General features: G+C 41.0%; 2 protein-coding genes across 2 annotated transcripts; one reads left to right on the top strand and one right to left on the bottom strand.

Moving 5' to 3' along the window:
• Positions 1-521: 521 nt before the first annotated feature.
• On the bottom strand, positions 522-6585 carry lrit3b (leucine-rich repeat, immunoglobulin-like and transmembrane domains 3b). The gene is made up of 7 exons (XM_053433789.1): positions 6544-6585; positions 5502-5683; positions 4019-4396; positions 3709-3794; positions 2748-3041; positions 2592-2651; positions 522-985 (listed from the first exon to the last, which is right to left on the bottom strand). Exons 1-7 carry the CDS (start codon positions 6583-6585, stop codon positions 522-524), a joined length of 1506 nt encoding a protein of 501 aa, XP_053289764.1.
• Positions 6586-7508: 923 nt separating this feature from the next.
• On the top strand, positions 7509-12732 carry fam241a (family with sequence similarity 241 member A). Its single transcript, XM_053434316.1, has 2 exons — positions 7509-7686; positions 9408-12732. The coding sequence occupies exons 1-2, from the start codon at positions 7552-7554 to the stop codon at positions 9702-9704; spliced, it is 432 nt and encodes a 143-aa protein (XP_053290291.1). The 5' UTR covers positions 7509-7551; the 3' UTR covers positions 9705-12732.
• Positions 12733-13168: the final 436 nt, after the last annotated feature.

Genomic DNA, 13168 nt, shown 5'->3' with positions numbered 1-13168 from the left:
TAAATGTAGAGATGGTGTGTTTAACATTCACACCACAGTGAGCTAGTGACTTCAGGTTACAGCAGGGATATGGCTTCATGAGAGAGAGATACCTTTTAGGTTTCAGGTAAGAGGTGATGGTTTCTAGCCAAGAAACAAATAACCAAATTTATGATCTGATTTTGCAACCTGCTTAAATAAGGAAAGGATAATGAGAGTGGAAATATCAACACAGACTGAACAGTAAGTTGTGAACATGACTGGGCGTCGATCTCCAGCATGGAGATCGACTCACATCCGCTACAAACCAGAACTGCAGGTGCATCACTGACGCTACATCCAAGTTTCCATGTGTCACACATTTTACTTTTACAAATTGACAGTATGGCTCCTCAATGAACTGTCTATTAATCTACTGTGTAGAATGCTCCCCCCCCCCCCCCCCCCCCCCAAAAAAAAAAAAGTACACTTATACTACAGGTTTATAAACACTGATGTTTATTTGCATCTCCATGTCACTGACCCTGGCTACCTTCATCATATTACAGAAGTATTGCTGACAAAAGAGCAGTTGTAGAGTTGTTTGAGGACTCAGATGTAGACTTGGTGGACTTCTGGCTCTTTTTCTTTGCACTGTTCAGTTTAGGCCTTTTAATGTTCTTGTCTACAGGGAGTACTTTGGACACAATGTTAGGGACAGTCTGGATGTTGTTGGTGGACGGTGGTGGGATGTTTTGGAGTATCTGATTCCCCTTCACTGAGGGGGTGTTGGCAGTTCCTGGGCTCTGGTTTGGCTTCCGTTTTTTTGATTTGGATGGAGTCTTTTGGGACTTCTTCCTCGGAAGACGGAGTCTTGTGTTGCCCACTACCTTCAATTTAATCTGGGCTTCGGATATTCCCGCCATGTTCCGTGCCTGGCAGCGGTATTCACCAGCATCCTTGTATGACAACCCATTGAGGCTGATTATCGACCAGCGAACCCCCACTCGAGGAGATTCCTGCATAACTGGAACATAAAAGGGTTACAATCTCAGAGGCAATCTTTGACCCTAGACCCAAATATATTCAAGTTCTTCTCCAAATCTAGTAATACAATCCACCCCCAAGCCTACTCATTGGCAACAATTAGTTATCTGGGTTGGCTTATTGACTTTACTGTAACTTTCTGTCTGTTCAAATGGACCTATTGTGTATCTATATGTACAGTGTGGCAAAATAAATATTTTCTTCAGAGATGTTTAAGTTATTTGTGTCAAATTATTTTACAGTTACATCTGGTGCGAAAAAGTTGGGAGTTTGAGGAGGCACTCAAACTGTAGCATATTCAATTGTCTGTTATCACAGTGTGGTATAGAATTAGACAACACAGATCCCTGCAGAACCAAGTCCTACTTTTGTTCTGTCAGACCTGGTTTAGTCATGATACAGGATTCACACCTTGAGATAAATCTAAGCCCCTTTTTTCTATCAAGGGTCAATTTAATTTCATAACATCTTTCCTACTAAATGATTGTTTACTATTAATCGATTCTGATTCACAAGGTCTTAAAACGATTTGATTCAGTATTTATTTAGTTAAGGATCTTTCATTGTATTGCTTGGACATGTTTAACTGTGCAAGGAAACGTCTAAGTTGGGGCATTATTAAAAATATTAAGGTAGGCCTGTCACAATAATAATTTATATTGTTGGACGCTATATAGTTCCAGAATTATTGTGATGAATTGTCATGATTTTGAAACCATTTCATACCACTGATATAATGACAATTTTATAGCATAGTAATGCAAGTTCACCCTTTCCAAGAGCAATAAACTTATTTCTTAAGAATATTCAGTATGACATTTGAATTAAAAATATGTAAAGGGTAATAGCCACAAAATAAAATCAAGTGGACGCTCTTGGTTCAGGATGTATATTTCCAGCTCAGTAAACAGGATGGGGTGGTTAAGATTTACATTAGCTTTTAGGTTTTTATTGTATTAGGTTAATATCCCAGGATTTTCCTCTATTGTGTGTGTGTGTGTGAACTCCCAAACATTGGAGCTTATCAAATAAACAAAATGCAAACTTCAGTACTTTTCAGCTCCTGATAACTTGTGATGAGTGTTGGTGTTTATTTCTAAAGTGAGTTCAGCAGGAGTGTGGAGGGAGTCTGACACTCAGAATGAGACTCTGTCACGGTACAAACCAACCGCTGCTCTGATCCTGAAACAGTGGCACGAATAATTTATCATTGGTTGTTCGTCGTCCTGTATTTACACTTGTGTTGCCCATCCGTCAGTGTGTGAGTGAGCGGGGCCTGGGGCCTGTGTGTGGGTAAATCTGCCTCGCTCACATACTCAGAGGAGATGAGACACAGAGCAGCTAAATGCAGACGCATTCATGGCACTTCACAGATTTAGAGTCGCTGTTCAGAGTGTGTTGTCGTTTTTACTGTATTTATGAATTGCTTCACAGTACCGGATCAAACAAACCTTTGGATTGCATATGGCCCAAAGGCCGAACATTCCCAACCCCTGGCAGTTAATTAATGCACCATGACTCACTCCTAATGTGAACCGCATATAATATTAAATATATCTTGAAAGAGACAGAGTAGCACCACTTACAGCTCTCCAAGTTCCTGGGTAGCTGTTCAGAGTCCTCAGGGATCTGTTGCTGGCAACAATCTGTTAAGAGAACAAAATTATAATATAACTAATGCTCAGACATTAGTAACGTAAATCAGAAATGTATTCCCTTGAGACTAACCCTAGGCTACTCACCTGTGTAAGTTGAGGTTTTGATCCAGTTTAGGGTTGGTGTTGGGTAGCCACTAGCGTCACAGCGGAGGATTACGTTGCTGCCCAAAGGAGAAATGACTTTGGTGGCCGAAGGCTGGACCGAGGGCCTCATACAGCGGGGCAGCTCTGCCTGGGTCAGGAGCATCGCTGACTGACCCAGAGACCTGCTGCACATCAGAAACTGGTCCATGATAACTACTGGACTCCCAAGAGACATGGACAAGGACCTCACCATGGAGATCTGGCAGTCACATAACCAAGGGTTGTCATGGAGACCTGGGTATTCAGGATAATTTGACTTGTTAACACTGATGTCATGTTTGATAGCCTACTGTATGTGTCATGCACTGGGTGGAAAATGCCTGAGGACAACAAGTGGCAGGTTTTCAACTTTGCACATCAAAGTGTTTTCAGTAGGGACACATGAGCTGTCATATACAATAGATCAACACTCTTTCCCTCTTTAGGCAGGTGACAAATGTGTACAATTAATGTAATGTTCTCTTTTCAAAAATAGTAAGTGATGGAACCTTGTCTGCCTTTCAGCACATATGGAGAGGAACAAAGCAGAACTGCAAATTCTGTGTGCAAAGATTTCTCCAAACTTCTGAACTGACTGCTTCTATAGTGGATTGTTCAAGAGAACATTTCCAAGAGAGGAGTAAAACATGATGCTGGAGCTGTATCTGTCCCTTTTCTGAATTGCTTAACACTCACATTGTCATTATTTGACCCTTAATGTAAAAAATCCAAACTTAAAAGATCGAGATATTCTAGTTCAACATGTGTGTGGTGTTGTATAACGTTACAAACATTACAGTGAGTCTGATAGACCGTAGGCCTCTTTGTGTCTTTGCTAATCTACATCAGTTGTAGCTGCATCAGACAGCAGCAGAATATTATGTGTCCCAATTTCTTCAAAACATGCTGTAACATCCTGTACCCAATATTCTCCTCTTTACTTGACCCTCCTGTTGTCCTGGCAGAGGAAACCAGAGGTCCAGCAGCTCTGCAGGTAAAATAGTCAGCCTGAGGAGAGGAAATTGAATTACAGGATAGATCATATAAGAAATGGAAAGATGATAAGAAATACAGGAAAGAAAATTAAGCAAATGGAAGGAGAAATAAAAGCACATGGAGAGACAAAATGGGAAGGAAAGGAAAGAAAGGAAAGTTGAACACATCTATTGAACGTGACTGACTGCCCTGTAGTTCCTTACGTCAGGCTGGCTCCATGCAGCCTGTGGACCCACCTGTTGCTGGACAGGTCGAGGTAGGTGATGTTGGGGAGGAAGAGCACAGCGTGGGCAGGCAGGCTGGACAGACGGTTGTTGTGGAGTCCAAGAGTTTGGAGTTGTGGCATGTCCCTGAGACCCTCCCAGGGGAAGGATGACAGGAGGTTCCCATCTAGGCGCAGCTCTCGCAGGGCCTTGAGGTTGACAAAGCTGCTCGGGTGTACGGATGTAATGAAGTTGTAGACCAGCCCCAAGAACTGCAGCTCTGACAGGTTGTAGAAGGCTGCCCGGGGCACCCTGGAGATCAAGGTCTTCTCTAGACGCAATTTGACTGTGTCAGCTGGGACATTGATGGGAACAGATGAGATTCCAGGGTCACTGCACTGCACCAACCTGCTGTTGAAAACAAACACATATGTATTTATTCACCCTTCATGATCTTTGTTTATTTTCTGAAAGGTTATAGTTTTTAACTGTATACATAACGATAAATTCCTGTAACATTTTAAACACACATTTGTTGGTAGTTTTCTAACCACAATTTTTTTATAGGCCTTACATTGCTGAGTGCAGCTCTCACAATAACATTAGGAATTGAATTATCAGTCCTCCTGTTATATGGGTTTTGGAGTGTTTCATAATAGTAGAGGCTCTACAGTAAGTGCTTCTCATAAAACATTTACATGCACTCATTTACAGAAGGACAAACTTCAGCTTCCACTACCGCTTTGCTACTATTTAGGTGACAGAAAGAAAGAGAAAGATTACTTTAAATAAGAAATTAGCGTCTGCACATATTCAAGCAAAAAACTAAAGTAGATTTTGTTTAGATTAGTAACACTGTAATTTATTTAAACATGTATAGTTTAATTACAGAATAAAGAAATTGGAAAGGAATTTTTTTCATTATTTATTTATAAACTAACGATAATTAAACAATGTAAAATTCATTATTGAATAAATTATCTAATCAAAACCAATTATTCCAGTGCCTCTGTCTAGGTTCCACATTATTACAACCAGTAATGGACATGGTACCTTTAATAACTAAAATATAAACAAAAACCAAAGTGTATTTTATATTAAGAAATTTTATATTTCATGGTATAGATAAATTATTTGATTTCCATTAATTCACTGTATGTGGCATTGTTATAGCATTGATTCTCTGCTGTTAGCGGACACCAGATTTAGTTTTGATAAGATGACTGAAGTCCTGTTCCTGTTCATATTAACCACTTTTATACAGAATGTAAACTACTATGCACATGATGGACTGTACAATAACAATTCTTTTTTTCATGCAGGATGCTATTCAATGATTTGCAACATTTGTTGAAGTTTATAACATTTGTTGCATTAGCACTGTAGCGTTGGCTCAAATAGAGCCTTGATCATATTATTAAGATAAGAAAATAACAGGCTGAGTTCTATTCATGGAGAGACAAATCACTTAAACACGAACACACACACACACAGATGAGAATGAAGTCAGCCTCACTCAACCTGAGCTGTGTTGTTCCACTGCTCCCAAGCGTGCACGCACAAAAAGTCGGGCACGAGTAGACTGCCAACAGAGACGACTGCAAGATGTGAGCAAGGAGCAGCAGATACATCTTTCAACAGACGAGCACCGTTCTCCGGAAGGCCATTTGTTTCTCCATATTCCCAGTACTCCTCAGTCTGAGATTGTAACCAGGGTGCAGAGTGAAACAGAATCCCAGATTAGCTGGGATTACTCTGTGTACATGTGGCATGTAATCCCACGCCTCACTGTCAGAAGAAGAAATCACAACATCAAGGCCTGACCAAGCATTTAAGGCATCCCGGAAAATGTTAACACCATCACCCTGTAGAGTCCTGAAGACTATTACACATCTTTGCCCTGTTGAATATTGTTATATAGTGCTGAAAGTTAACACTGATTTTAATATAAGGAATAAAGCACTCATTAGTCCATAGTGTAAGAAATGCACACTTTAAAATCATAGAAGCCCTACATTCATAAATTTACTGGCATTAAATAAGTGTATGTACGTTTTTCGTTTATACGTTTCTCTGTGCATGCTCATTACTGGAACTGTTGGGAGTCTCTATAATTTTGGAAGGTCTCCATCTTACTATGTAAAGGGCCAACACATAATGTATGTTGTGATATGGCGCTATACAAATATAACTGAATTTAATTCCTAAAAACTGACCAATAATGTCATTTTGATAGATCATTACCTTATAGGCTGATATGGGTAATATGCTGTATGTGTTGTGACTTTGAAAAGGTAAGAAAGATAAGTCATGAAATCACAGGTACAGTTGTTGTGGATACCAACTCCTACTAGACATTGAATAGTGAATCATTTTGCCAAACACGGATTACTAAACAAATAAAACAGCAATGTCAAGAATTAAAACACAACATAAAATCCCACACATAAAATCTTAAACAGTAGAAGAATTGGTATGGAATGAAGACCTGAAAGAAAGACATCCACAGAAAGAAGATGGAGTGGGAAAAGAAGTAGAGAACAAATTAAATTCCTCACTGGATCTCGCTGGAAATCCTCCAAATTGAAGCTGAAGGACATCTGCAATAAACCAGACTGCGACTAATTGTGTTTTTAGTTACTTGATATATGATAATGAGAGACACTTACAAACAACTCAGCTGAAACAAAATAATAACAAACACATAGTAGCAATATAGAATTGCCAACAGGAATAATACATATAGTATCATCACTGGACACTGGACTGATAACAACAATATATAACTGTACAACACAATACCGTAGGCCGGATTAATGCTCTGTTGCGCTATTCTTTGACCTGGATGGAAATGTCATGGGGTCAAGGAAAGTGTGAAGGAGAAACATCATGTTTTTGATGATGTATTTTGTTGCAATGATGTGCACTGTAAGCTCAATGTGCTTCTTCTTCAGCGTTACTGTTGACTGGACAGATGTGGTCGCTAGTAAGTACAGTTTATATTTATGGATTTTTTTGGATTCTTTCATCCTCCCGAGAAAATACGGAAACTGACTGACTGAAAGCAGCTATAAAGGAGAGTCCAGTATATCCTATAAGATCAAATAAGGAAGCGCTGAAGCTCCTCGTAGAATTCATCACTGCTGACATCATCCATGGCTGACACCAAGTTATTTTCATATCAGGCACTAGGAAAAAGAAAAACGACAGTCTGCTCAACAGTCAAATTGTTTAATAAATATAATGTAGTGATCGGTGAGCCGGTCGCTCTATATCGATTTAGATAAATTACTCTGGAGCTCAATTTGAACCGATATACAGTGGCTGGTATTTTTGAAGTGATTTTATATATTTATGCATATTCTTCATTTAGTTGTTCTTGACTGACGGACAAACTTGATGAATAATAGAGTGGGGGGAGTCACGTCCACCGGAAGTTGGTTTTATTTTGAAATCTGTTCTTCAGCGTTCTTACCGTAATGCTCAGTAAAGAAAGGCACCGCTAAATAAATCTGACTGGCCCTGCCTGTGTTCCGGAGTGAAGACTGGCTCTACCGCAGTGGAAAATGTCCGCTGCACCGCCTGTCACAGACCGGCATGTTTGTAACCGACATGAACGTGAGGAGCCCCCGGCGCTGAACCGGAGAGGAGGCGGACACGCTGCTCCACGACAGACCGCCCCACACCTCCAGCGTCACCGGGTAAAGCAGCTCCTCAGCGGATCTCATGCTAACCGTGTCGTCCTACCGTGGGACCTGGGGGAGCAGGTGTCAGGGGGGTCGCGCTGTGTCGTAGCTCCGCTCACAGACGATCTGTGATCGTGCATCTTATTCATTCCAGTGAAGCTCCTGTTAAGACTAGCAACACCAGCGCATCAGCCAAGCTCCACTCAGAAATCTGACTTTTAAATAAACAAACGTTCTAAAACAAGCGGCACAGCACTTAAAGAACGTGACTCGTGCACATACAGCGTTAACATGATCAATTATATAAATCGGGACGTTTATGAGACTCAAGTAAGTTCCTCCTCGGTTAATAAGACCCGTCTGGTTTAATACACACAATGTGATACAGTATTTAACTCCACGTGAAGGGAAAAGTACTTTTCATGTAATAATCATTTCCTGGTCTGTTGGGCGTGTGTTTGGTTATAGGGCAGCTCAGCAGGCTAAGATGAGCTGCTCTCTCGGTGCTAACTCTGACATGTTCATCATAACAAGAGAAAACATCATGTGACAGATTCTCATCATGAGCTCAGAGAGAATCTGAACAAAGTCAGTGGGAAGCTCACAGGGAGTGTGGCATCAGCTTCAGTCTTTTGACAGGCGAATGTTATAGGTCAACACTGACTCCTTCCACCAGGACTAGAGGCTTAATGACCCCTGGAGGTCAAAGGTCATGTCCCCAATGTGACCACAATGGAAGTTCAGAATACACCAAGCAACATCCAGATCTTGGCTGGAAATGTATTTTTTAACTTTAGACTGATTTGGTGCCACTCTTGAATCTTTTTTTGGAATCATCTGACTTATACTTTCTTTACTTGTCATTGGCCAACCATTTAGCAAATTGTATCGGGACTCATGACTTATATATGACATGTATGATATAACGTATGATTAAAATCACTGTCACTCTATTTGACATAAGAGTAATTCACGTGAGTTTGCCTTCACTGAAATGAAACTTCAAAGTTTTAGTTTATAAATTTAAACTTCTCCATTTCCTGTAAGAGTTTCAGATTGATGTGGGAAGACGATTTTTGTTTGTGGTGATATTTGTTGTTGAAGAAGTTGCAAGTGCAATGCATCAGAGTAGGATTTGAGAAGCTATTTCCTGTCAACGGACATTTCAATTGTTAAAGTCTCCTGCGAAGGCCATACTAAATTGTCTATGCACAATTCGTTGCTCACCCCTTGTGTTTGCAGCAGTTTTTTTGTGACCATTAAAGCTAAAAAAAATGGTTTACACTCACTGTGCCTGAAGGGAATAACTCTTATTTTGAAGTTCAACAGCTCATAATCAGTTCAGTATTCACAGTCTCTGTTGCATTGTGCAGACGTATTTCCTACACTTATTTTTCATGGGACAGTGACATAGCATTATCATTTTACTCCCTACTGAAAGCTAGCACCTATCTGAGACTCAAAGTAGTCACAATCCCAATTAAGCATTCAAATTTAAACTGGTGAGTAAAAATAGAGTAGAAGTCCCCCCCTGAATCTAAAGTCAGCCCCTCTAAAGTTGTCATGAAGGAGGAATTTAGCTTCAAATTCTCTTAACATGATTCATTCTGATGCAAAGTTGGTTATTTTTCTTGTGGGGGCAATAAAGTCCTATGAGCAGAGGGAAAACATCTGGTCTAAAGGAGTTACAGTGTGAAGGAGCAGCTCTGTTCATATCTGTAACTTTGTCACCACAGGCCGATGGCAGCGAGACCCGACCTGGACCACCCATTGATCCCAGTGCCGGGTGGCCCCATGTGGAAGACCCCACCACCAGAGAGCCTCTGCTGGATGACTGTGAGCGGATGGGGACTTTGTTTGGGATGCTCAACAAGTGCCTGCGAGCGATGGGCTTCAGCCAGATGTACTTTGGAGACAAGATAGTGGAGCCGGTATTGATTGTGTTCTTCTGGCTGCTGCTCTGGTTCCTGGGTATTCAGGCCCTGGGACTGGTGGGAACTCTGTGCATCATCATCATCTACATCCAGAAGTAATGAGAGCCGACAATAGGCTAAGCCTGCTGTTTTCTTTGGTTAATACTTACACATGCAGGACTGTAATAGCAACGGATGTCATGACGGAATATTAGGTGGATTTATGGTTTTTAGGGGGGGGGGGGGGGCTATACTGCTCTGTAGTGATAGAGACAGACAGACCTTAGCTGCTTTCTGGAAATGCTGTAAAGCTTGTTGAGTCAGGATTCTTCAGGATTGTCTGGTCTGGAGCGTCTCCAGCCTCAGTAGAAAGCAGGCGAGCTGTCCTGCTGCCGCTGCTGATGTGACATAATGTTATCGATCCTGTGATTTAAAGGAACGGAAACACATGGTGGGGAAATGCTTTGTTTCTGTTTGAGTCAGAGGCCAAGAGTGCCTGTGCTCAGGAGATCAAGCTGCACACATCTGTGTGGAGTCTAACACTTTGCTGTCATACACTGTGAATGTGGCTTGCAGGGACAGCAGTAATATGACTTCAATCACTAAGCGTCAGAAACGGTGTCTGGAAGTAAGCTGACACAGAATGCATAATATGTTCTTGCGAAACCTTTTTTGCTGTAAAATGTTTACTCAGTTCTCCAAGCGCTCTCTAACAGTCTGTCACAAAGTCATATCTTTAAATAACTTTTGAATATCTTCTGTCCCAGCATTCACTGGGGAAGTATTAATTGGCCTGTGGTCCAAACTTACTTGTGCTATGTATGCACACTGTATTCTGATGAATGGAAAAGTGGAACTATTCTTATTGCCCTGAAATTGCACATGTCTACTAGATACAAGTAGAAGTCTTCTCAAGGGAGTAGTCAGAAGTGTGAAGAATGTAAATATGCCTTTCTCAAAGTCATGGAAAGGTTTGAAATTGGTAAAATGGATAAAACTTAAAACTGGGATTTGTTTTGGAAATGTGTTCAACAACAGATCAAATATTCTCATGCCAATTCAACTGTGGATTGACAGAGTACATTTTTATACTGGGTGAAACTTACAGTAAAGTACAGTTTGCTTTGTCTTCCAGTTAGTCTCACTGGTGTTCAGCTGAGGGACTTTACAGTGTTAATGTTTGCATAGAGCTGGTCAGGTAAACTGATGATGTCAAGATAAGCATATCACCCTGGATGTTTCTTAGGGCTTTGGTTACATTGCAAAATGCTGTGTATATGCAATATGTATTTTTAGTCTGCATGACATTTAGGTTAACTCGACCTATCAGCCTGCTTTATTTAAGGGGATTAACTCTAAGGGCCCTAACTACCTGGAACAGGGCAGTGCTGAGTGAAATGCAAATGTGCTCACCTCCATCTAAGCACCCATGGGTGTGCTGGTCTTAAAATGAGGTGTGGTCAGACACATTTTTGGTGCATGATATCTTGAGGCAGTGGGAAGAGACAGTGGTGCAGAATTTCACTTTTATTTGAATGCTCATTATCAGATAGGGATAGGCTTTTACAAAAGCAGATGCACAACTAGTGCACACTCAGCTTGTTGCACACACACACACACCACCCCACACAAACACACGCATACGCATGATCTCTTTTATCGGCAGAGAAATGTTCTGAAAGGTCCACCATCTTAATATGAATCCATCAAGGAGCCTGCTCACCTGGCCTATGAAGGGATTGGGAGCTGGTGCTCTAATTGGTGTGCTGAATATTCCTCCGAAAAAACACACCCATTCTTAAAGGAGTAGTTCACCCAAAACACTTTTGGATTTTCAGGGGTAAACAGCGTCGCAGGTCTTTTAGGTGAACTATGCCTTTAAGAGACTATAAATACACACCTTTGGAACCATGAGCCTGGTGCAGTGACAATATTTCCTGCAATTAAGCAAACAGAAATGGATTTAAATGAAAACTAAATGCGTTCTTTCCCATGAGTTTATATAATTTTAATAGAACCCTGAATGCCTTTTCAAATGCCCTGGGCAAGATGATGAACCTCAAATTGCCATCAATGTGGTTGTGGGATGAATAAGTTATATATCTAAGTATAGACGTACTGCATGAATGTGTGTGTCAGTAGGTGAATGTGGCTCAATGAGTTAAGTCCTCTGAGTGGTTTTTAAGACTAGAAGAGACATTTAGCGTCAAGCCCAGACTCCTGCAGTGCCCCCCACAGGGTCACCTGGGTTACACGGCCATAAGCCTCCTGCAAGTTTACCAAACACATGTTGTCTGGATGATCAAACTCCCATAATCCCCTTAGCACTCCTAAAGGTTAAAGAGCTGGTCAAGTGTTCAACAGTCAGGATGGAATGTGCACTGTTCCTCCTGAATCTAGAGTTTGACAATCAGTCTGAGCCTCCTCTCCAGCATCCAGTCACAGAAAGACCAACCCAAATGTTTAGTGTTCTGTGGGACGTGTTGCTGGATGGATGATTGTTCTTTAAGTCATGCTTGACTCCACAGTTGCTAACATGACCACTATCGTTTATGAGCCATAAGCAAGTGTACAAGTTCCCTCAACAAGATCTGCTGAAGTCACCACGAGGAGTCAACACTTTACTGCTCTGATTAAATGCATTCACATTAAGCATATCTTAAAAATATTTGACGCATCATTTCTCCCCAAAACTGTTCACTATTAATGGTTGCGTATGAATGTAGATGAATTGTGACAGGACATTAAATACATAACAGTGTGGGAACACGTGGAGCTGGATGTTGGTAGGGTTGGACCTTTAATTGTAATGATGGTCTCAGGTAGTTTTATACCGTTAATCACATTTCACTCTTCTGTTGTTTTTGTATATTGTGTTGACATCTTAAAATGTGCAGGCGTCCATGTGAACTGATCACACACTGTAGTCATCTCACTGATTCTAAATGTAACTGCTGAGCTTGGGGGAAGCATTACCACTCGCTCACTGAAACTCATGCTGCATCTACCCCACTAAGAAAAATCATTCTTGTTATCATAATTATTTGTTTATAAGGCATCTGTACTGAGAGTTTAATGTGCTAAAGAAATGTGGAATTTAAGTGTTTGGCACTTTGTATGATTAAAAGTTAGCGTTCCTAAAAATGTTCTTTGGGTGTCACTGTGTGATTATTGCATATTGCATAGAATCATGTGATCCAAGGCCGTTCCCACTGCCATGCTGCTTTCATAACTAGCCGTTTGTCAATTGTAATAAAACGCTGACAGGCACTTGTGTCTGTCCTGGGAGAGGGATCGCTCACGTGTGACTCTCCCTGAGGGCTCTGCCTTTCCGCCCCCTCTGTTCTTTGGTAGTCTTTCTTCGCCCTAGTCAAGGGTTAAGGATGTTGCACCTTGCACTGATTGTTAAGCCATATAAGGAAAACTGTGATTTGTGAATATGTACAAGTAAACTTTATTTGTATTAAATTTGAATGAACCCCACCATGCCGCAATTTGAATGACTAAGTCTAATGGGCACATGGTTTTTCTTGCCGCAACGTGTGTACTCTTCGGATGTGTTGAATGGAGCTGGATTAGATTTG

Source organism: Pleuronectes platessa, chromosome 11 (assembly GCF_947347685.1).
Source record: "Pleuronectes platessa chromosome 11, fPlePla1.1, whole genome shotgun sequence".
NCBI classification, from domain to species: domain Eukaryota; kingdom Metazoa; phylum Chordata; class Actinopteri; order Pleuronectiformes; family Pleuronectidae; genus Pleuronectes; species Pleuronectes platessa.
The sequence above is the reverse complement of the archived record's forward strand: the minus strand, read 5'-3'. Positions and strand labels throughout refer to the sequence as shown.

Excerpts from the sequence above, each read along its gene's own strand:
- lrit3b (XM_053433789.1), bottom strand. The coding sequence starts at position 6,585 with ATGTCCTTCAGCTTCAATTTGGAGGATTTCCAGCGAGATCCA. Across the intron at positions 5,684-6,543 it reads AGGATTTCCAGCGAGATCCA|ACTGAGGAGTACTGGGAATA; the intron begins GTGAGGAATTTA and ends TTACAATCTCAG. Across the intron at positions 2,652-2,747 it reads CAAAACCTCAACTTACACAG|ATTGTTGCCAGCAACAGATC; the intron begins GTGAGTAGCCTA and ends TTCTCTTAACAG.
- fam241a (XM_053434316.1), top strand. The coding sequence starts at position 7,552 with ATGTCCGCTGCACCGCCTGTCACAGACCGGCATGTTTGTAACCGACAT. Across the intron at positions 7,687-9,407 it reads CACACCTCCAGCGTCACCGG|GCCGATGGCAGCGAGACCCG; the intron begins GTAAAGCAGCTC and ends TTGTCACCACAG.